Source organism: Aquarana catesbeiana, linkage group LG05 (assembly GCF_042186555.1).
Source record: "Aquarana catesbeiana isolate 2022-GZ linkage group LG05, ASM4218655v1, whole genome shotgun sequence".
Lineage (NCBI taxonomy): Eukaryota > Metazoa > Chordata > Amphibia > Anura > Ranidae > Aquarana > Aquarana catesbeiana.
Window position 1 is genome coordinate 631,293,764 of NC_133328.1, and position 24,771 is coordinate 631,318,534.

Consider the following 24,771-nt stretch of genomic DNA (forward strand, 5'->3'; position numbering starts at 1 on the left):
TAATATGGGTCAGAAGAGACAATATCTATTAATAAGTTAAGAGATGAATGGGAAATGTAGTGATCACTGAAAGCAGAGCTGCCTGGCTTCAGATGTAAATGGGTCTAATGCAAGTCCAGTAAGTCTTTGTTGAACATGACAAGAAGTCAGAAGAAAAACCAATGCTTTTCAGGGGCTCATATCTCCCCTTTCATGAGGGTCTGAGAAACTTTTACTGGAGTTACATTAGATCTGTGGTGTTCTCATCCCTTTAAAATTATTTGAGGCTACTTGTAGTTTCCAAGGTTATCCTGGTGGACAGAGAGCTGCCTGTAAAGTTTGCATCCCGAACCATCTTGCCCATCGATTGAAGAATCAGAGGACAAAATAACTAGTTAAGCAATTCTCCGTAAGGGAAAAGAGGTCCCTCACCTTCGGACACTAGCAAAAAACCAAGGGCTCATGGATCGGGGCAGGGTTATAAGGGAGATGCCCAGAAGGCATGCTCCCAAAAGCTTTGCCAGCATCCTATCACTTGAAGGTACCAGCCTATAACTCTGGGTCTATGACTACTCAGCCTTAGTCGTGTATTATACAATTAGTCACCAATATGAATTATTTCAAAGTAAGCTCTCCACCACACCTGCTCTGTATTGGGTCACACACACTAGCACAGAACATGGTCTAGAACTAAATGAATGCAGCTATCATACCTGAATGGAGGAACGGGTATACCCAGCACAAATACTAACCTCTATGGTGGACCTTCCAGGGTGGTCATCATGAAGGAGTCTGTCTCCAGTGCTCTGGATCTCCTTGATCTTCTTTTCCTTCAGTTCTAGCTCCCGCATCAGTCCCTGAAGAGTAGAGCAATTATTAAAGCAAGGTACTAAATTATATCTAATGTATTTCCTCCATTGTAGCAGATATGATTTGTTAATATCTACAGTATTTTATATACCCATTAATGTGCATCTACAACCAAAACTTTTTTTTTTCTTCCCAGTTTTGGAAGGTGTAGGGAAAGGTTAAAACACCTGCCAGGTAATTTTTTTTTGCCTAATAGTACACAGACTGTTCCCTGCACTTCATGTCCCAAAACGTTAGAGGAAGTCTCCCAAAATGAAGTTCCTCTCTTAGTTCCCAGAATAGCTGCCTCTATTAAAATATTCCCTTTTTTTTCTTATAACAAATCCATTTACACAGAGCAGCCCCGACCCACCTCTTCTTGGGTCCCCCGTCGGTCCTCCTGGCTCCCCCCCCCCACAGCAAGCTGCCCCCTGGCTATGATTTATAGCAGTGGGGGCCAATGGCTGTCTCACAGCCAATGAGGAGGGGGAGCCACTGCTCTCGTGCACATCACTGGATAGAGATCAGGCCCAGATAAGTATTAGGTGAGCTAGGGGGATTGGGGGGGGTACATAGGTTTTTTTTTTACCTTCATGCATAGAATGTATTAAGGTAAATAAAAAACCTTCAGCATCCCTTTAATATTAGCATTTAAATCTGAACTCCAACCTTCCCTTAAGTTTTGCACAGTACAGACTCTTCCCATGTACTGAAGTTAATTACTCAGATTTTTGAGTGTCATACAGTGTACTTTTTTCACATCCTGCAGCAAAGCAAGACAAAGCAAGCCCCAGTTTCTGGTTGGAGGATGTCCAGCATCATCTAGATCAGCCATTCTCAACCAGGGTTCCTCCAGAGGTTGCGAGAGGTTTCTTGAGCGATGGTCGATTTACCTTCCTTATGATGGTGCCTACATAGTTTCGGGACCAATGCCACTTGAAGAAGCCAATAGCAAGACACCAACGATCTTTTTAGCTGTCTGAAGGGTGGCATTCTTCCCACTGGCCAACAAAGTAAGGGAGATAGTCTTCCCATCGGCGACCACTATAAGGGGACATTACTTTCCACTGACCACCACAAGGAGACATTGCTCCCACTGACCATCTAATTAAGGAACATCCTTCCCACTGCTCCCTGATTACATGGTTTCAGAAGGATTTCCTCTGTATCTAAAATCATTTTCAAGGTTTTCTTGGGGGTAAAGGCTGAGAATGGCTGATCTAGCCTTTTCCTCACCAGGCAGACTGTCCCTGGCCTGCCCTTTTCATTCAACAGATTTCAGTTCTTTCAATCATGGAGGCTCAGCATGTGGGGAGTTATTACAGTTACCAGTTTTCAAAATGCTATGAACAGCACCCTGCTGGGTAACTCCTACCAACCATGATCTGCCTGCACGGCATAGAGAAGCACAAAAACCCAGTGATGACACGACTGGGTCTAAAATATGGCATATAACTAAAATGGAAAGGGTTTATTTAATAATTTCATTAGCATGTTGATGGGGGGGGGTGAACTTCAGCTTTAACAGACCTGTTTTTATGCACGGAAAATTATGGCCGATTAATAGCATTCCACCATGTTTGCAGAGCTGAACACGAATATAACACAGAATACATAACATAAGAACTGAACTCACAGAGTAGTTGTCCTTCTTGCTTGTCATGTTGGAGTTGCGTTCGCTCCAGTCAAAGTTCACTTCTTCCTCCTCCTTGTCATTCAGCCACATCAGCTCTTTGGTGGCAGCTGCCACAAAGCCGTTAAGGCTCTCCAAGTGGCGGAGTCTTGCCTTGGATGAGTTCTGGAATGAAAATGTAAAAGTGTAGAGGTCAGCACAAGAACCGGTAAAATAATTAAAAGCTGCAATGTATTTACCACCCGGAATTGGACACATCACAGCCTATCAGGGCAGCACAGAAGAGACTCTTACCAGGAGCTTGGCATAATGCAAGTCCAGTTTTCCAAGATAATCCTGATAGGCTCCCCGACCACCCGGTATCTGACCCTGAGAAGAGAAACAAGAGCTTGGTTATATGGACTCTGGACTTTGTAATATAAATGTATCTGGTGTCAGAGGGCATCTTCTTCTACATTTTTGTAACCATTTATGAAGGTAACTCCATCATAGTAAAAATGATAGAATATGTACAATACTTTTGACTCGGGGGGGGTTCAGTTATAGGTCAACACCCCAGCCTCACAGTTGTGTGTTCCTAAACTGCACACCAGACCTTTGAGGAGAACATTTATGACAAGGCTTTGCCATAAATCCTTAGCAGAACTAGAGCCAATAAGGTTTTATGATGCCTCTGCATTCATTCCAAGTTGACTCATGCTTTTTTGTTAAATGTTCAGACACAGACAGAAGATTTTTAATCTGACCATCTTGTTACCGACTTGTGATTTTTGGTAAAATGAGGGCGGCCACGATTCTGGCACCATTTCCACATTCACAGTTTGGGGGCTGTCAGACCTCGCTATCATAACAGTAATTTATGGGTACATTTTCCCTTTGTTTATTTCACCTACTGACTAACCCAGGTCAAACCAATAATGCTGCAGGTTATACCCGTTTACTTGCTTTTTATTGTGTAATCTTTACAGGTTTCCCATTTAGTTTATTTGCTTTTGTATCTAATCTACTGTGTTTGCCTTTTCCTTGTCGCATTACAATTACTCAATCTTTTAGCTCTACATTTTCTTTACCAAATAAAATAAGAAATCTGATAAGAATCTATTTGGTAAAGTTATTTAGTGCAATTGTGTTGTAATAAAACAAACTTTCTTAAGTCTAGTTACTGACTCTTAAAAACTGCATAAGATCTACAAAAAAAAAAAAAAAAAATCTAATTCCTTTTATCTTGTATAGTGCATTGAAAAAGTTGGACTTTTATTGATTTGGCCTGATTGGGGAGATTTCCCTTCACTTCCTGGTAATGGAAACCACACGGGTAGTGAGAGGAGTTGTCCCCATTGGGACACAGACAGCAAGATTTGTTTGGTGTTCCACTTTGAATATGATCTTATTGCATTAAAAGAACAAAAATATAGTAAAAAAGTCTCAGAATCAGCATGGGCAGAGCCATACAAATCCTTTTTATGGCAACATATACAAATAACTAACAGTTAGAGGTATATCAATAAAGGAATACATTCTATAAAAGTAATAGAATAAATGATGAAGTCAGAACAGGCCTACAAGGAAGCTGTCCTTGGTGTCAGGTGCTCACCTCATCAGTCCGCGCTCGCTCAATCTTGGCCCGGAACTCGTTGATGGACTGGTGGAGGCCACGATGGCTTCCCAGCTGAGACTCCACAGTGGGCAGGTCAGATCCCCACTCTGCCGTATTAATACGTTTCTGGTTCTCTTCTACCCAGGCCAGCAGATCCTGGAAGTAACGCAGAGTGACGTCCATTTCAGAGGTCTGGGTGACATGGGTCACTTGGGTGATAACCTGAGTGGCTCCAGACTTAATGCGCAGGTTGTACTCTGTGCGGATGCCCACCAGCCGCTCGTGGAGGCGGTAAACCCTGTCGGTGAAAACATAATGAATCATAAAAAGCGTAAGGCTATGCGACGTAAGCAATGTAATGCGATGATGAAAGCACTTCTGTGGCTTTACAGTGATAGACACGATCAATGGAAAATGGTGGGAATAAGCTCCAATAGGTACCTCTCCATACTATTTATAGCTCTTTGTACTTCTCAGATGGGTCAATTAGTCTATAACAACAATACTACTACGACAAGGGAATATATAATTCATTCATCAATACCGTACCTGCGATACATCTGCTCGCCCTGTGGATGGCGCCCGTCTTTAAGAGCTTGTACATCATTGAATAGGACCCGAATCATGGTGTCTGCCTTGTCCAGATCTCTCTCAATGTCTCCAGCTCTCTGTGGTGGTTTCCCAGAATTTAGCAGGCGCATATTCTACAAAGAAGGAGTGATAAGCACGCCGATTATTAAAAAGATATTTATTTTGTCTGCGGTGTATGGAACTGCTGGTACTCACGTGCCTTTAAAAGGGCATCTAAAAAGCCAAATAAATCCCAGATCCAGTTACTATGCAAGGCATAAGCCTCCAAAAGAACCTCCCTTATGTGATGCAAATCCTGCATCTGCGTCTCACATGCTCCCCCTCTCAGACACTGCAGCTCATAGTGGGAGGTTTTCAGTAACAGAGGCAGAGCTGTCCCATCCAGAGTACAGTTGTTGGGACTGGGTGTGGCCAGGTTCTGATTGACGAACTATAGGCTTGTAAATCAGCAGTGACATTGCTGATAGCCACGCCCCCTACGTCATCTTCCCATCCAACTGTAGTGCAAGCAAGCACCGCCTACATGAGTGACAACTCTGTCCTGAATGCAGGAGCACTGCAGCATCGTTGTCACCGCATCACAGGAAGCTGCATTAGGTGGACTTCCCTGGCAGGATCGACAGGTATTGGGTGGGACTTTGCAAAGGAGCCAAGACTATTGTAAGTTCAAATGCGCTTATAATAAAGTGCTGAAGCCACAGTTCTACGTTAATTTAACATACTCTCGATGGTTTCATCCATTCCATCCCAAAGTCAAAAAAAGTTTTGCCATCTGATATAATCTGATTAAATGCACGGGAAATGTTTGCACCAGATTTGGTGGTCCTGGTAAGATGTCCCCATGAACTCACCGTTTGGAGCAGAGTGTCAGCCTGGTTGAGCTGTTCCTCGCACAGTCCCGACTCCATCTGCAGTTTGCTGACAATGCGCTGCAGGCGCTCCAACCTGTCCGGTAGAAACATCAGTTTAAGATATAAAAATATATAATCTTCTTATACATTTGCTTTGCATTATGCAAATAAACCTACAGATACATCGAGTCACATGGGTCATTCTGTATCAAACATCTGCTTAAGCTGCAAGCCTCGCTCTGTATTTTCTATGGGATTTGTATTGGAGTATAGAAGTCTCTGCCCCAGTTACCATACAGGTCAAACAAACCAAAAACCTATCCGTGTGAGCACCAAGGACGATCACCACGTGTCCTGCTCATAGGCCCAGACTGGCCCACCAGAGGATCTTCTAGTGGGCCTGTTCCTCAAATAGTGTTTCTGCCATAGGCTACAATTGGCAGCTCACTAGGCTGGGAGTTACAAAGCCTGGCATGTGCCCCTCTGGGTCTGTAGCCAACCCACCTCCATGAAGTTTTAGAGGGGGCCCGCCTGACGTTTAGGCATTGCCTCTCCTCCTAGTATTGGCATAGACCCGCCTGAAGCTGCACAGTGTTAAATGTTAAAGAAGCCCACTGCCTGCCCTCTTCCTCCTTCTAGTGGAACTGCCAGCTGCAGAAGGGATGAATGCAAAACCCCTGCATTTCGAATTATGGAGGAATTGGGGCTGAGGAGAGATCTGAAGCTGCAGGATTCGTAATGTCACAAGAACTTTTCTTATTACTAACCACCAACATAGGGGCATTCTTCCCATTGACCCCCAATGTAAGGGGCATTCTTTCCACTGAATCCCCCCCAATGTAAGGGCATTCTTTCCACTGAACCCCCCCCCCAATGTAAGGAGCATTCTTCCCACTGACCCCCAATCTAAGGAGCATTCTTCCCACTGACCCCCAATCTAAGGAGCATTCTTCCCACTGACCCCCAATCTAAGGAGCATTCTTCCCACTGACCCCCAATCTAAGGAGCATTCTTCCCACTGACCCGCTCCTAATATAAGGAGCATTCTTCCCACTGACCCCCTCCTAATATAAGGGACATTCTTCCCACTGACCCCCAATGTAAGGGACATTCTTCCCACTGACCCCCAATGTAAGGGACATTCTTCCCACTGACCCCCAATGTAAGGGGCATTCTTCCCACTGACCCCCAATCTAAGGAGCATTCTTCCCACTGACCCCCAATCTAAGGAGCATTCTTCCCACTGACCCGCTCCTAATATAAGGAGCATTCTTCCCACTGACCCCCTCCTAATATAAGGGACATTCTTCCCACTGACCCCCAATGTAAGGGACATTCTTCCCACTGACCCCCAATGTAAGGGACATTCTTCCCACTGACCCCCAATGTAAGGGACATTCTTCCCACTGACCCCCAATGTAAGGGACATTCTTCCCACTGACCCCCAATGTAAGGGACATTCTTCCCACTGACCCCCAATGTAAGGGACATTCTTCCCACTGACCCCCAATGTAAGGGACATTCTTCCCACTGACCCCCAATGTAAGGGACATTCTTCCCACTGACCCCCAATGTAAGGGACATTCTTCCCACTGACCCCCAATGCAAGGAGCATCCTTCCCACTGACCCCCAATGTAAGGCGCATCCTTCCCACTGACCCCCAATGTAAGGAGCATTCTTCCCACTGACCCCCAATGTAAGGAGCATCCTTCCCACTGAGCCCCAATGTAAGGAGCATCCTTCCCACTGACCCCCAATGTAAGGAGCATCCTTCCCACTGACCCCCAAAAGTAAAGAGCATTTTTCCCACTGACCCCCAATGTAAGGGGCATACTTCCCACTGAACCCCCATGTAAGGGGCATACTTCCCACTGACCCCCAATGTAAGGAACATTCTTCCCACTGACCCCCAAAAGTAAAGAGCATTTTTCCCCACTGACCCCCAATGTAAGGAGCATTCTTCCCACTGACCCCCAATGTAAGGAGCATTCTTCCCACTGACCCCCAATGTAAGGGGCATTCTTTCCACGGACCCCCAATGTAAGGGGCATTCTTCTCACTGACCACTATGCTAATATTCCATGAGCTGTCTCTCCGAGACCTGAAATTTCAAGGGTTCCTGCATTTTAAAGAGGTTGAGAAAGGCTGCCGTAATGTATTACTGCAACTCCAAGTGCAACGATAATAGGTGGAAACGTATATCGGCTCTCCACATTGCCATTTGTAATGACGTTTTTGGTGCCAACAAATTAGGGGGAAAAAAAAGTGTGCAATCAGTTCTAAGAGCGGTGTTGTAAAAGTTAATGAAACATTTGCCTGCTGTTGGCTGATCTGTGAATTTATTCTGCCTCTCCCTTATAATAAACTACACAAGACAATCCTCAACAAATATCAGAGCCGTGACACAATGCAGGCGTATACACCGTGTCTGCAGAGTGAAGGTGAGTGCAATGGTAGCCAGTTACAATACAGATTTAGAAAGGAATAGAATGTCATCTGCTTTCATGCTATGCGGGATAGGAAGTGATGCTCTGCAGGCCCCACCCCCTCTGAAGAAGCGCTCACCTATCCAAAGCATGCGTTCCCTCCAGTCATAGCTCCAGGTCCTCGTACAGCTGCAGATGTGCAGCGCAGCGAGCCAGCAGCACCGTCCCCCCCGCCTCCTCCTCCGTCCCGCTCCGCCTTTGCTCAAATCTGACAGGCTGGAACCAATTACTGCGTGACTCACCCAACTTTAATCTCCGCAACAACTTTTTCCGTTCACTCTCATAACTGTTTTTCTATGACTCTGAGAAAACAGGAGGCTAGACAACGTATCCCTCTGTCCTCCGAATAATTCAATTATATCTATAAAAGTCGTATTGTAGCTGCAGTAAAAGAAGGCGATTCGGAGCAACGAGCTGACAATCTGCTAACTTGTTAAACAATAGCCTGATGTGGACAAAAAGTTGATCTCCTCTCCCTTTCTCTGTCAGTTGTAAGACGAGTTCCCCAGAATGAGGTGAGTCATAGAGGAAGTCTCCCGCCTCAGCCGCTACACCGTACCCAACGTCACTAAAAACGCCAACCTGGCCCCGTTTCCAACACAAACACTGGTTACTGCGGAGGGAGGTGCGCTGATACTTTTTTTTGTGCAGCTCTATGCAAAGTCACCCAGAATAAACTTTTCTTGCATATACAGTGTGATTTCATGTGGTCACCGATTCCTTTGTAGTTACCCAAAGTCCCCAACCGCAACCCTACTTCTCTATGTACAGAGCTACAGAAAGCTCACTGGTCTCAACACTTCTCTGAAGCTTTACATAAAGATGGATCTAGAACAGTGGTCGTCAAACTGTGGCCCAGGGGCCAGATGTGAGCCTTTGTTTGCTTTTATCTGGTCCTTGGGGAACTATTCTTCCCACTCATGCAAACAATGGGGCACTATTCCTCCCAGTAAAACCAATGATGGGGCATTTTCAACTCAAACTAGCCACAATCCGGCCCCCCCATGAAGCCTATAGGACAGTAAACTGGCCCTTTGCTTAGTAAGTTTGGAGACCCCTGCCCTAGAAGATTTCCGAGAATATAAGCCAATAATGTACAATGATCTATTCAGCTGGTTAGACCCAGTTCAATTCCAACCCTATACAAAAAAAGTGTGGGAAGGTCCGTCTACACTGCAGGACCTTCAGCCAGTTCCTACACATTGGGTAACCTTGGCACAAATCCTATCAAATCATCTTTATCCAAATCATCCTATCAAAGATTCCTCAACCTCGAGGCACCTAGAAAAACCCTTTAAAACACCAAACCAGGCTCATTCCCCAGTACAGACAGATACACTATCCACATTTGCTACAGTAGCCAACTAATTGGACAACCAGTATTAACTGCACAGCCATCATATTTTGGTCACAATCAAATCTTTGCAAGAACCAGTTTACTACAGTAGTATGGAGCTCTGAGGTTGAATAATCCAGTTTTTTTTTTTCCTTCAGGAGGAGTTCAGAATGTGTGCACCGAAAGCTACTAGGGCTTTCCATTACCTGTGTCAGGTGGTTTGTAAAGAAGGAACCTGATGGATCTCCTCTTCACTTGTGCCTTGAGCACTATATGGGAACCTCACAGGTCTCTTGTTCACCTGTGTCCAGAACTCTATATAGCAGGGGTCTCAAAATGGTGGCCCTCCAGCTGTTGCGAAAAAGGTTTCATCATGCCTCTGCCTGTGGGAGTCATGCTTGTAACTGACAGCCTTGCGGTGCTTAATGGGGCGTGTAGTTTCGCAACAGCTGGAGTGCTGCCAGTTTGAGACCCCTGCTATATAGGAAGCCTTTTTCCTGCATTTGGAGCTCCATAAAAAAACTGCACAGGTCTCATTCTCCTCATCTGGGGCTTTACGTAGGAACCTCATAGGTCTCCTCTTCTGTATCTGGGGCTCTGCATAGGAACCTCACAGGTCTACTCTACTCCTGTGTCCAGAGGTCTATAGGAACCTCACAGGTCTCATCTTCTGTGTCCAGAGGTCTATAGGAACCTCACAGGTCTCTTCTCCTTATCTGGTTATCTGGGGCTCTATAGGAACCTCACAGGTCTCATCTTCTGTGTCCAGGGGTCTATAGGAACCTCACAGGTCTCTTCTCCTGTATCTCGGGCTCTACATTGGAACATCACAGGTCTCTTCTCCTTATCTGGGGCTATGTAGGAACCTCACAGGTCTCCTCTACTCCTGTGTCTCCAGAGGTCTATAGGAACCTTACAGATCCCATCTTCTCCTATATGTGGGGCTTTATAGAGGAACCTCACAGGTCTGTCTTACGGTGTCCAGAGGTTTATAGGAACCTTGCAGGTCTCCTCTTCACCTGTGCCCAGAGGTCTGTAGGAACCTCACAGGTTTCTTCTCCTGTGTCTAGAGCTCTATATTGGAACCTTACAGGTCTCATCTTCTCCTACATCTGGGGCTCTATAGAGGAACCTCACAGGTCTCCTCTTCCCCTGTGTTCGTAGCTCTATACAGGAACCTTACAGATGTACTAACCAACATTTTACCTTTTCCCCCCAAAAATAAATATTTTTAAAGTATTGCAAGGGAAAAGTATTTCAGAATGTGGAATATATTGGCATTACAGGTTTTATAAAAACTATAAAAATACAAAAGAATAAATTGCTCATCCTTTTACCTCTCCAATTCTATCCGCAGCAGTTTCTCCCTCTCCAGGATGGACACGTGTAGTTTCCCCCATTCCTTCTCCACATCCAGCGGGTGATACCCGGGAGGCACCTTGAGCTGCCCAGCCTTCACAGCACCCTGAGATCAGAGGGTAGGAGGGTCACACACAGAAAATTGATGATGGAATGAAGAATAAAGAACAATTGTTGCAGTCTACTCACCTCCAGAGACTGATACTGAAGCTTGGACTGGTTCTTATCTGCCTCTTTACTGGGGAGATCTGTCTCTTTAAATTTCAGGAACTGCCGCCACAGGATCTGCAGAGGACAGGAAAGGGTTAATAGGAATGGGAGCCCAACACATTGGAAATGCAATGTGTGACAAGAGGCCGTGTGGAGGAATTGTCCCTTTATATGGGATGCTGCATACATGTGTTCTATCCTATGGAAATATGCAGATGATTCTTGAAAAATGAAAAAAGAATAATGACTGTGCTGCCCATGACAGCCAACCACGGCTCAGAACCCAGAAAAGAATCTATTGCGAATTTATTTCTGTGTTCTTGCTGAGAGGGGGACATTCCCAGAGACGGCATGTCACATGGATCAGATCCGCATAGTATCATATGACAGACTGCACTGTCCAATCTGATCCCATGACACAGATCCATATAAGAAGACCGCAACTATCAAACCGCACAGCCATCCGCTGTGACCCCTTCTGTGCCATCTCCTATAATACCCCGCTGTAACCCCTGCTGTGCCATCTCCTATAATACCCCGCTGTAACCCCTGCTGTGCCAGACTTCTACCCCGCTGTAACCCCTGCTGTGCCAGACTTCTACTCCGCTGTAACCACCGCTGTGCCAGACTTCTACTCCGCTGTAACCCCTGCTGCGCCAGACTTCTACTCCGCTGTAACCCCTGCTGCGCCAGACTTCTACTCCGCTGTAACCCCTGCTGCGCCAGACTTCTACTCCGCTGTAACCCCTGCTGCGCCAGACTTCTACTCCGCTGTAACCCCTGCTGCGCCAGACTTCTACCCCGCTGTAACCCCTGCTGTGCCAGACTTCTACTCCGCTGTAACCACCGCTGCGCCAGACTTCTACTCCGCTGTAACCCCTGCTGCGCCAGACTTCTACTCCGCTGTAACCCCTGCTGCGCCAGACTTCTACTCCGCTGTAACCCCTGCTGCGCCAGACTTCTACTCCGCTGTAACCCCTGCTGCGCCAGACTTCTACTCCGCTGTAACCCCTGCTGCGCCAGACTTCTACTCCGCTGTAACCCCTGCTGTGCCAGACTTCTACCCCGCTGTAACCCCTGCTGTGCCAGACTTCTACTCCGCTGTAACCACCGCTGCGCCAGACTTCTACTCCGCTGTAACCCCTGCTGCGCCAGACTTCTACTCCGCTGTAACCCCTGCTGCGCCAGACTTCTACTCCGCTGTAACCCCTGCTGCGCCAGACTTCTACTCCGCTGTAACCCCTGCTGCGCCAGACTTCTACTCCGCTGTAACCCCTGCTGCGCCAGACTTCTACTCCGCTGTAACCCCTGCTGCGCCAGACTTCTACTCCGCTGTAACCCCTGCTGCGCCAGACTTCTACTCCGCTGTAACCCCTGCTGCGCCAGACTTCTACTCCGCTGTAACCCCTGCTGCGCCAGACTTCTACTCCGCTGTAACCCCTGCTGCGCCAGACTTCTACTCCACTGTAACCCCTGCTGCGCCAGACTTCTACTCCGCTGTAACCCCTGCTGCGCCAGACTTCTACTCCGCTGTAACCCCTGCTGTGCCAGACTTCTACTCCGCTGTAACCCCTGCTGTGCCAGACTCCTCTTCTACTCCTTTGTCACCCCTAATGTGCCAGACTACTTTAGTAACCCATTGTAACCTCTTCTGTGCCAGACACTTCTACCTTGCTGTAACCCCTTCCGTCTCCCCTTCTACCCTGCTGTAATCTCTTGTGTGTCAGACTTCTTTGCTACCTCACTGTAACCCCTTCTGTGCCAGACCCTTCTACCCTTTCTGTGCCAGACTATTGTATCCTGCTGTAACTCTTTTCAGACTCCTCTTCTACCTTCCTTTAACCCCCTTCTTTTTCAGACTCTTCAACCCCACTGTAACCCCTTGTGTACCATTCTCATCTTCTACCTCACAGCAACCCCTTTGGGTGCCAGACTTCTCTTCTACTCTGCTGTAACCCCTTCTGTTCCAGACTCTTCTACCACTCTGTAACCCCTTCTGTTCCAGACTCTGCTTCTGTAACTCTTCCTGTGTCAAACTTTGTCTGGAGTTTGGGTGGGAAATCAAGTCACTTTTTTTAACCAATAGACTGTGTGACAGTGACGCTCTCCTCCCACATCCCAGTCTGTCCGCGAGAAGCAGCGATCACCGGGACCATCCTGAAATTGTCGTCTCTGTCAGTCCACATACCTCAATCTCCTCATAGCTGGCTGGGAATCTCTTCTCCTCGAAGATGACGGTGTAATGTCTGATCCATTGCAGCAACATAGTGACCCTCTCGTAGTATTCATGCCACCGCAGCTCCAGCTCCTGGAAGGGGAGACACCACATTTAACCCAACAGATCGCTGACAGCATCGGATACACCCATCCCCCCCAATATCCTGGGCACTCACATTGGCTCTTACCCCATCCTGTACATCAGGGACTCTGGGCATGGCATCATACAGGGAAGACACATATGTAATGATTGATTTTTCATCTGGCTGGGGAACGTCAACATCTGGGAAGACAAGAAACTGCTTATCAGTATGAAAGATAAGACTTAGAGCAAAGACAATTAATGTATTCTGTCTAGGCACATACAGGATACAAAATGTGCACTATATGTAGAATATGGAATAATATGGGGTATGCTAGTTGCTTTGTCGACAATATAATATACCTTAAAGGGGTATTATATCCAATGCTTTGTTAATGCGTTTGTTCTTAGCACCACAGGGAAATCTATTGTTTTATGCCCATTACTTCACTTTCGGATTAAAAAAGTGTGATTGAGATTTCCCATAGAAGAAGTCTATGGCAAAACTCGCTTGAAGCCCCACAAAAAGTCCCACCATATAGTCCCACCAAATAGCCCCACCAAAGCCCCAGTGTTGGGTGTGAAATGCGTTGGCTGTATCTGTGCTTCACCATCAATTGCTGTACGGTTTATTGTTTTTACAACACGGAATAAAAGGCGATTGCAATCAGAGTGCGGCCGTCCGGCCTTCTTTTCTTCTGTGAGCCCTGTATGCTACTTGTACCTGTGAGGACCCCAGACTGAGGTCAGGCCTCCAGGAGTGACCCTCTGCTTCTCATTTCCCAGATGCACCTCTCTGCCTGCACCTCCTGCTCCTCTCCCCTCCATGGATCCAGCAAACCCCCGCTTTTACAGATTCCCCAGGACAATCTACCCATCACCCAGACCACCTCACTGGTGGCTGTAGGCCACCAGGCATCCAGAGTATGAGTCCCTGCACCCTCCTGTCCTCCTTTTATGTGTCCTATTGTCATTTCCTGGACTGGTAACCCGCGCTGTGCCATATTACTGCCCGGAGGATCACCATCCTTGCTGTGCCAGATCGCAATTCCGGGGAACCATCTATCGGTGCTGAGATACATTATTGCCTTGTGGATTATTTCTCTAGTTTGTCTATGCCACCTCTCCTGTACACTCAAGTTCCCAAATAAATGCCCGCACGTTGGGTTCCACGTGATTCGCCTGTGTGTACTCCTAGTACATCACACAGACAGTTTTTTGTAAGATGGGTGGCTTAGCATAAAAATGTGAATTGCAGCAAAACAGCCATTGTGTTATATGGAGACTCCTCATATCAGAGCACCTAGGATGAAGGACTCACCCTCCGGGTCCAGCAGTCTGGTGACACCCAGATCCTTCTCAGCTATGGTGAAGGCCTGATCCAGGTTTTGCAGGTTGGTCTGTCGGTACACCCTGTTCATATCGATCAGCATGGGTCTGCGGGAAGAAAGAGAGAAAGAGGCCCCGTCACTCGCCTTGTAGATATAGAGCAAACCTAAGATCCCATAGAACTCCTGAATTCTGCACTCCACAAACCGGTACTAAAGGATTTGAAAAAAGTTCTGAAAAAATTTCCATTTAACGATCCAATCATATGCAGAGTAAAGAAGTAAACTGGACTTTGTTTGCACTCCTTGCCATCACCAGCTATGGGTGCCAAGCTTAATATAGGATGTGCCCCCCTCCTTGTTATTGCCCCAAAGTGCAGGCTACACATGGCTATGCCATTTTCTTTAGTGTCAATAAACTTGATCTACACCACTCCATGGGCCATTCCTGCCTCATTACATCCAACGGACACAAGTCCTCCCTGATCCATGTCATGGTAATGATTAAGCCTGCCAGTGTTGAAGTGGTTCTAAAAGGCAAAAGATTTTTTTACCTTAATACATTCTATGCAATAAGGCACTATGGTCCTCCAGTTATTCAGGAACTACAGATCCCATCATGCCTAGTCATGTCTGTGAATGCCAGAGTTTTACAATGCCTCATGGGATGTGTAGTTCCGCAACAGCTGGAGGGCCGTAGTTTGAAGATCCCTGCATTAAGGTAAAACATCTCCTGGGTGCAGCTCCCCCCCCCCCCCTCCGCACCGCCTTATACGCCCACAGATCTCTCATGGCATTAAAGTAGAACTATGGATGGTTACAATCGTCCATAAGGAGCGCAGCCCCCCTAATTTACATGCAGGGCGCCGGACGCATGGGTTTGAACATTTTTTTTTTTTTTTAGAAGCACGTAATTAAAGCCTACGTGGAAAGGTGTCCCAATACTTTTGGTAATATAGTGTATGTCAGTGGCGGCCCGTCCACCTCCGCCCCCCCCCCCCCCCCCCAATCCATGCTCCCGGCCCCTAATCTCCATGCAGGGCGCCGAACACATGGATTCCAATGGGTTCCAACGAGGCTCTAATTGGCTTCAAAAAAAGGGTGGTCTCGAGGTGCAGAGCACTGCAGCCTGAGTCCATCGTGTTGTGTGACATTAGCGAATTAATATTTGCTATTGTCTTCCTGATCCTCCTCCCTGTCAATCGCGAAGCGGGTCCTGAGTACCGATTGGTTGAGAGAGGAGATGCGATCATATTGGCCACTGAGGGGAAGGGAGGAGACGCAGGGGAAGCCGCAATGAAGCCGAGGGGAAGGGAGGAGACGCAGGAACTGAGGAGGAATCGCTGCCCACGACCTAGATGGGGTAAGTAGGGGGCTGGTGGGCTGAGGATTGACCGACTGGGGGGGGGGGGGGGGGGGGTATTTCCCGGTTGTTTTTTTTCACCATCTGTGTCCCATTGGGGAGGTTTCCCTTCACTTCCTGTCCCATAGCCAAACAGGAAGTGAGAGCAATCCCTGCAAGTTAAGGGAATCCCTTGGGGCCACCAAAGTCCCCATTAGAAGAAGATTTTCCCTCTTACTTTTCTGGGATTTTTTTTTTACTTTAATTTTCAATAATGGTAAACAGGATAAATAGAGAGGCAGAATCCCCCTAACGGGGGCACATACGGCAATAAAGAATTGACAGAGGTCATAATCCCTCTCCACTCTATCCAGAACTAACAAAAAAAGTTTTGATCCAATTATACTTTAAGGCCGACTCGGCAGATGATTTATTCTTAGTACATCCCTGTCTATTTGCCCAGAGTCCGCATAGCAGATTCATGATTGTATGGGGGGAGGGGGGTCCCAGGTGGGCCTTGCTGGTTTTTATATGTATAATATCAGGAGTGTGCCTAGGTAACAGCCTAGTTGCCATGGGAAACAATCAAAAGTCGGTACAATCTTCGGTGGGTGTCCCCGTTGCTATGGCAGTCCACCCACAATCCGCCACAGAAGCGGAAACATTCAAAAGCCGGTACGCTATCCGACTGTTGTCCAGGTTACCATGGCAACCAACTCACAATCCAAAATACAGGAAGTGGAAACATTCACTGTCAATGCATTCTCCAGCTGGTGTACTGGTCACCATGGCAACCCACAATCCATCAAACAAGAGGAAACAGTCCATCTGTTGTTCTGGTTACCAAGGAAAAACCCAACCGCAAAAAACGCAAACCAAAACCACCAAGCAAGGAGGAAGCATTCAAAAGTCAGTACGACCTCCGGGTGGGTGTCCCGATTACTGTGGCAACCCACCCACAATTAACCAAAGTGAGGGAAACATTCAAAAGCCAGTACGATATCGGACTGTTGTCCTGGTTACTGTGGCAACCCACAAAGCAAAAACATTCAAAAGTCGGTACAATCTCTGGTGAACAGTCCTGTTGCGGTGGCAACCCACACACGATCCACCAAACAAGCAACGGAAACATTCACACGCTGATACAAATCATGCCCAGGTTACCATGGCAACCCACGAAACAAAGAGGAGGAAACAGTCAACCGTACAATTTCCCGCTGTAGTCCTGGTTACCGTGGCAACCCAACCACAAACCACCAAGCAAGGAGGAAAACGTTCAAAAGTCGGTATGATCTCTGGTTGCTGTCCCGGGTTCCATGGTAAGCCACCCACAATCCATCAAACAAAAAGCTGTTTCCACGGTAACCGTAACGGGGACGGGACCCCCCCCATCCTGATCATCATACCAGATTGTGTATATTGCTGGTGATTCTTGCTGTACTGTGTCCCATAGACACTATGGATGCCACCCCATTATTGCAGCCCCCCACCTGGTTGCTAGGATGCTGGCACAGCACACAATGATGCTGCGACTTGGCTGTCAGCATCCTAGCAACCAATGATGTTGTGCAGGTGTTGCTAGGATGCAACAAATTGGTGACACACCCCTGATGTACAGTATGTACGGGTCTCACATCTGCACATGGTTGTTTTGTACAGTCACCTTCATAAAAGGGACCTCCAAATCTACAAAACAAAACAAAAAAAAAAAAAAGTCATGTTTTGTACTGGCCTTTACTAAAATATGTTACATTGGCACATGGCATGCCGGCTTTTTCCAGTAATGGACATTTGCCGGTGCCACTGTTGGACGAGTTCCCGCTATATCTTAGCAGAACTTTACCCATAACAACTTGATAAAAATAATGTTCTTTAGCAAGGAACATACATTCCACATTATTATTTATGCTACCAAAATCGGTGTGTGCTGTAAATTGCCTCCAGAATTGTTCCTGTTTCTTCTTGCTGGAGGCGGCCATTTTGCTGAAGCCCAGAGCCCATGAGCAGCGGTAAATCTTTAGGCTGTCAGCAGAATGGCTTCTACAAATTTGGCCTAACAATAGAGAGCAACTGAGCATGTGCAGTGCAGGGGGGACAGTGTATTACTGGGTTTTACACAGTATAGAAATATACCTGCAAAAGGGGCCGACCTGAAGTGATCATTAGCCCTCATGCACACAGGCTGTTAAAAAAACGTTATGAAAACGCCAGTATCTTTGCAGTGATTTTTTTAAACTTTTTTCAGCGTTTTTGCAATAGCGGTTTTTAGCGTTTTTGAGCGTTTTTCCGCGTTAGCGTTTTTGAGCGTTTTTTTTTTTCAAATTTTTTTTTTTTTTTTCCAATGGATCAAAAACGCTAAAAAACGTTGGTGAATGACGTTTTTCAGTGTTAGAGCGTTTTTACAGCTGAAAAACGTCTCTCAGAACCCACTGGTCCTGGGTTTTTTTTACAGCTTAAAAACGCCTATGCCACTTGCAGCTCAAAAACGCCTAGGTGGGCATGAAGCCATAGACTAACATAGACAGGCCTTTTTAAGCTGCAAAAAAAGCTCAAAAAGCAGCTGTAAAAACGTCCGTGTGCATGAGGACTAAGGACTTCATTTTCTGGTGAATGTTCCACTTGCCAACTGCAATACGTATATACATGTTGCGGCTTGCAAGTAGTTTACCAGGGTTATGGCTGAAGCTATCAACCATAGCCCCGGTATTTTTTTTTTTTTCAGCCGGAAATTCTTTTTCTCTGATCACCTTTATGATCTAGTGGACCAGAGCGACGTTATGACATCACTTCCTGTCTAGGGTGGAAACAAACTATTTTTTAAATTTAATTTTATCTTTTGCTTTCAAAAAGGTAAAAAAAAGGAGAGATTTGGGGTCTTGGTTGGTAGACCCCAGATCTCCCCATAAAGAGGACCTGTCACCCCTTATTTCTATTACATGATCTCCCCATAAAGAGGACCTGTCACCCCTTATTTCTATTACATGATCTCCCCATAAAGAGGACCTGTCACCCCTTATTTCTATTACAAGATCTCCCCATAAAGAGGACCTGTCACCCCTTATTTCTATTACATGATCTCCCTATAAAGAGGACCTGTCACCCCTCATTTCTATTACAAGATCTCCCCCATAAAGAGGACCTGTCACCCCTTATTTCTATTACAAGATCTCCCCCATAAAGAGGACCTGTCACCCCTTATTTCTATTACAAGATCTCCCCCATAAAGAGGACCTGTCACCCCTTATTTCTATTACAAGATCTCCCCATAAAGAGGACCTGTCACCCCTTATTTCTATTACAAGATCTCCCCATAAAGAGGACCTGTCATCCCTTATTTCTATTACATGATCTCCCCATAAAGAGGACCTGTCACCCCTCATTTCTATTACAAGATCTCCCCCATAAAGAGGACCTGTCACCCCTTATTTCTATTACAAGATCTCTCCATAAAGAGGACCTGTCACCCCTTATTTCTATTACAAGATGTCTCCATAAAGAGGACCTGTCACCCCTTATTTCTATTACAAGATCTCCCTATAAAGAGGACCTGTCACCCCTTATTTCTATTACATGATCTCCCCATAAAGAGGACCTGTCACCCCTTATTTCTATTACAAGATGTCTCCATAAAGAGGACCTGTCACCCCTTATTTCTATTACAAGATCTCTCCATAAAGAGGACCTGTCACCCCTTATTTCTATTACAAGATCTCCCCATAAAGAGGACCTGTCACCCCTTATTTCTATTACAGGATCTCCCCATAAAGAGGACCTGTCACCCCTTATTTCTATTACAAGATCTCCCCATAAAGAGGACCTGTCACCCCTCATTTCTATTACAAGATCTCTCCATAAAGAGGACCTGTCACCCCTTATTTCTATTACAAGATCTCCCCATAAAGAGGACCTGTCACCCCTTATTTCTATTACAAGATCTCCCCATAAAGAGGACCTGTCACCCCTTATTTCTATTACATGATCTCCCTATAAAGAGGACCTGTCACCCCTCATTTCTATTACAAGATCTCCCCCATAAAGAGGACCTGTCACCCCTTATTTCTATTACAAGATCTCCCCATAAAGAGGACCTGTCACCCCTTATTTCTATTACAAGATCTCCCCATAAAGAGGACCTGTCACCCCTTATTTCTATTACATGATCTCCCCATAAAGAGGACCTGTCACCCCTCATTTCTATTACAAGATCTCCCCCATAAAGAGGACCTGTCACCCCTTATTTCTATTACAAGATCTCTCCATAAAGAGGACCTGTCACCCCTTATTTCTATTACAAGATGTCTCCATAAAGAGGACCTGTCACCCCTTATTTCTATTACAAGATCTCCCTATAAAGAGGACCTGTCACCCCTTATTTCTATTACAAGATCTCCCCATAAAGAGGACCTGTCACCCCTTATTTCTATTACAGGATCTCCCCATAAAGAGGACCTGTCACCCCTTATTTCTATTACAAGATGTCTCCATAAAGAGGACCTGTCACCCCTTATTTCTATTACAAGATCTCTCCATAAAGAGGACCTGTCACCCCTTATTTCTATTACAAATCTCTCCATAAAGAGGACCTGTCACCACTTATTTCTATTACAAGATCTCCCCATAAAGAGGACCTGTCACCACTTATTTCTATTACAAGATCTCCCCCCATAAAGAGGTGCAGGAAGGGGGGGCAGCGTGCGCAGGAAGGGGGGCAGCGTGTGTAGGAAGGGGGTGTAGCATTAAAGGGGGGCAGTGTGTGTAGGAAGGGGGTGTAGCATTAAAGGGGGGCAGTGTGTGTAGGAAGGGGGTGTAGCATTAAGGGGAGCAGTGTGCACAAAAAGGGGGTATTAAAGGGGGCAGTGTGTGTAGGAAGGGGGTGTAGCATTAAGGGGAGCAGTGTGCACAAAAAGGGGGTATTAAAGGGGGCAGTGTGTGTGCGCAGAAAAGAGGGGGGGGAGGGTTATAGGGGGGCACTATGTGCAGGGGGAATAGGGAAGCAGTGTGTGCAGGAGGGGGGTTGGGATTAAAGGGGGGGGCATTATGTGCTGGAAAGGGGGCAGCATGTAGAGTTTTATTTTTTTTTTGGGGGGGGGGTGCAAGTAGCTGGTCTCGCCTAGGGTGCAAAATAGTCTAGCTGTGGCCCTTTGCTTGCTTTTATCTGGCCCTTGGGGCACTTTTTCATCTACTGACACCAACAATGGGGCACTATTCCTCCCACTGAAACAAATTATGGGCCATTATTTTTTCCCACTGACGGGACCTTCCCTACTCCCATTGCCCTAATCCGGCCCCCCTAAAATTCATTAAAACTGGCCCTTTGTTTAAAAAGTTTGGAGACCCCCCAGTTTGGAGCAATAAAAACCTGACAGGGGTTCTAACCCTTCCATACTTGTTGGGTAAAGGAAAGTCTTTATTTTCTTTATAAAGCTTGTGTATCATAGTGATGGGATTTATGGATTGTTTAGACCGTCAGCCTTCAGATGTCCTTTACAAATGAGGAAAAAAACTGCCGGAAGAGGAAATCCAAAGTAAACGTGTCTGTGTGTGATCTCCATATCTATTCATCAGTGTGACGGGTATTGGTGTGTCCGGGGATCCCGGGGTAAATATTTGTACAACATCAATGATGGGGAGGAAGTCGGATCGCTGTCAGGTTTATATCCCAGACTTAGCAATGTGACTTCTACAATAAAATCTCAACACACCGTTCTAGGACTGCATGGATTCCAATACAAAGTGACACCAAATGATTTCCCTGTGCTCCACCAATAATCTACCCCCATCCCCCCCCCCCCCCCCCCCGCTCTATTCTTCATGAATTGGTTTCTTGCTGTGTATTTCTGCCTCCTTGTAATGTCCTCTGTGAGCCCCCCGAACCTTTCCTTTTCCCCCTCACTTCCATTTGTTTGCACCTTAGTTGCAGTCATGCACACGGCACTACACATCGCATGGATCAGAAGCAAGCAAGAGAAGGTGGCTACATTCCTACATGGAGAACGAATGTAGCCACCCTGTAATAGGAAGTCAGAGCACAGCAGTAAAAAAAAAAAAAAAAAAGTTTGGAGATTCAAATCAAGACAAAAAACTTTATCCAAAACAAGGGAAAAAAAACAGAAAAACAAGAAAAGAAGGGCGAGGACACTTTTCAGATTTAAAGTGGAACCGAAGGCGAATATTTATCCAAAATGAAAAGAAAAAAAAAAAAAAAAAAAAAAAAAAAAAACTTAGACCCATTCAAGTGAATGGGAGCACTGCAACTGTGCTGCAACCGCTTGAATTTTGGTGTGGTGGCCAGGCATACTGAGGGTTAAAGCAGCAGGTGAGGAGGCAAAATGCCTGTCCAACGCCATCTGAAAAGTGATATACCTGCAGATCACTTTTCAGAGGGGCAGCAGTGTAGCTGCATGTGGGAATGAGCCCTTCAAAAATAAATTCAATGCGCCATTTCCTGCAGGTGCTGCAACCAGAAAGTCATTGCTGCCATTACCCAAAGGATAAAGCGCCTGTGCGACCCGTCATACCTGCTTATATATACATATTCATTACTCACCCCTCCCCCGATGCCTTTATAACAGGAGTGAATGTGATATGGCACACCTTTAAAGAGCATAAAGAGCACCTGTATGCAGGGCAAGAGAGCATTTGACAGGTGTACATATGACATTGGGCACTAACTCTACACAACCTAATAAAATTCAAGGGGAGGAGGATCCTGGGTACAGAAAGTCCTGGCTGACTATAGACAGACAAACTGCCTCTTCTAGTCCATTATGAATCATTTTCTAAATGAAAACTTCTCAGTGTGTTGCTTTAGGCTCCTGCACTCCTCTTCTTGCCTTATTAAGTCACATGTACAGGACCGGGGCTGCTCGACCCATACAGGGGAGATATGCATCACGCCACGCGCTCATCCCCCGCAGGCGCAATCTCTCACTCACACAGGCCTGGTGTTGGGTTACACCGGTGTGTTCTCAATCCGCCCTACCTGGTGTAAACACCGCAAACACATAGTGTTCACTGCACTGTATGCCGAGCAGAACACAAACACATAGTGTGCACCGTATTGTATGCCGAGCAGAACACAAACACATAGTGTGCACCGTACTGTATGCCAAGCAGAACACAAACATAGTGTGCACCGTACTGTATGCCAAGCAGAACACAAACATAGTGTGCACCGTACTGTATGCCAAGCAGAACACAAACATAGTGTGCACCGTACTGTATGCCGAGCAGAACACAAACATAGTGTGCACCGTACTGTATGCCAAGCAGAACACAAACATAGTGTGCACCGTACTGTATGCCGAGCAGAACACAAACATAGTGTGCACCGTACTGTATGCCGAGCAGAACACAGTGTGCACCGTACTGTATGCCAAGCAGAACACAGTGTGCACCGTACTGTATGCCAAGCAGAACACAAACACAGTGTGCACCGTACTGTATGCCAAGCAGAACACAAACATAGTGTGCACCGCACTGTATGCCAAGCAGAACACAAAACACATAGTGTTCATCGCACTGTATGCTGAGCAGAACACAGATAGTGTGCACCGTACTGTACAGAACACAGTGTGCACCGTACTGTATGCCAAGCAGAACACAAACATAGTGTGCACCGCACTGTATGCCAAGCAGAACACAAACACATAGTGTGCACCGTACTGTATGCCGAGCAGAACACAAACACATAGTGTGCACCGTACTGTATGCCAAGCAGAACACAAACACATAGTGTGCACCGCACTGTATGCCAAGCAGAACACAAAACACATAGTGTGCACCGCACTGTATGCCGAGCAGAACACAAACAGATAGTGTGCACCGTACTGTATGCCGAGCAGAACACAGTGTGCACCGTACTGTATGCCGAGCAGAACACAGTGTGCACCGCACTGTAAGCCAAGCAGAACAAACACATAGTGTGCACCACGCTGTATGCCGAGCAGAACACAAACACACATAGGGTGCTTCATACTATACAATGAGCACCATACTGTATACCGTGCAGAACACACACAGGGTGCATCATACTTTATGCTGTGCAGAACACAGAACGCATGCTCCACTCTTTATGCTGCGCAGAGCACAAATCACACAGTGTGCACTGTACTGTAGGCCATGTTGAACACAACCACACAGGGCGCACCATACTGTATGCCGTGCAGGACACACACAGTGTGCACTGTGCTATATGCATTAAGATCACAAACACTCAGCGTGCACCAGATTGTATCCTGTGCAGAACACAGACAAAGCATGCACCACCCTTTATGCTGTGCAGAGCATTAAGTGTGCACTGTGTAGTATGCTGTGCAGAGCACAAAACACACAGAACGCATTGTACTGAATGCTGCGCAGAGCACAAAACACACACTGCATATCATACTGTATGTTATGCAGAACACACACCATACCGTATGCCGAACAGAACACAAGTGCACGCCATACCGTATGTCAAACACAAACCTAGAGCACACCATACCGTATATCGAACAGAACGTAGGTGCACACCATACCGTATGCCGAACAAAACACAAAGTGCACACCATACTGTATGTCGAACACAAGTGCACACTATACCCAAGCCAAAACTGAACACAAACCTAGTGCACACCATACCGTATGCAGAACTGACCACAAACACATAGTGCACACCATACCGTATGCAGAACAGAACACAAACCCAGAATCCCCAACACCGATACTAACCCACTTCTCAGACATTTTTCCTCATCTACGGGAATGGAGGTAAAGGATCTTTCTCTTATGTCTGGATGCTTGAAGTAAATCTGTCAGGACAGTATGATGGGAGCTGTCATGGCTCACTTGGATCCACAGCTATCAAACTGCCTTGAGCGCCTATTGAGCCAGTGACCTGGAACAAGCATGCAGCCAGTGAAGTGTGAA

General features: G+C 46.4%; 1 protein-coding gene across 15 annotated transcripts in view; it reads right to left on the bottom strand.

Moving 5' to 3' along the window:
- PLEC (plectin) overlaps positions 1-24,771 on the bottom strand; it is a 292,355-nt gene that overhangs the window by 33,018 nt on the left and 234,566 nt on the right. For 14 of the 15 annotated variants that reach the window (XM_073632331.1, XM_073632329.1, XM_073632330.1 and 11 more), the window contains 11 exons: positions 14,513-14,628; positions 13,286-13,392; positions 13,081-13,200; positions 10,872-10,967; positions 10,661-10,788; positions 5,501-5,594; positions 4,608-4,762; positions 4,056-4,356; positions 2,756-2,830; positions 2,465-2,626; positions 732-836 (listed from right to left, as the gene is read on the bottom strand). In XM_073632331.1, coding sequence (XP_073488432.1) covers positions 732-836; positions 2,465-2,626; positions 2,756-2,830; positions 4,056-4,356; positions 4,608-4,762; positions 5,501-5,594; positions 10,661-10,788; positions 10,872-10,967; positions 13,081-13,200; positions 13,286-13,392; positions 14,513-14,628 — 1,459 coding nt within the window. The remainder of the gene's footprint in view (positions 1-731; positions 837-2,464; positions 2,627-2,755; positions 2,831-4,055; positions 4,357-4,607; positions 4,763-5,500; positions 5,595-10,660; positions 10,789-10,871; positions 10,968-13,080; positions 13,201-13,285; positions 13,393-14,512; positions 14,629-24,771) is intronic. The other variant, XM_073632326.1, reaches the window with a different exon arrangement.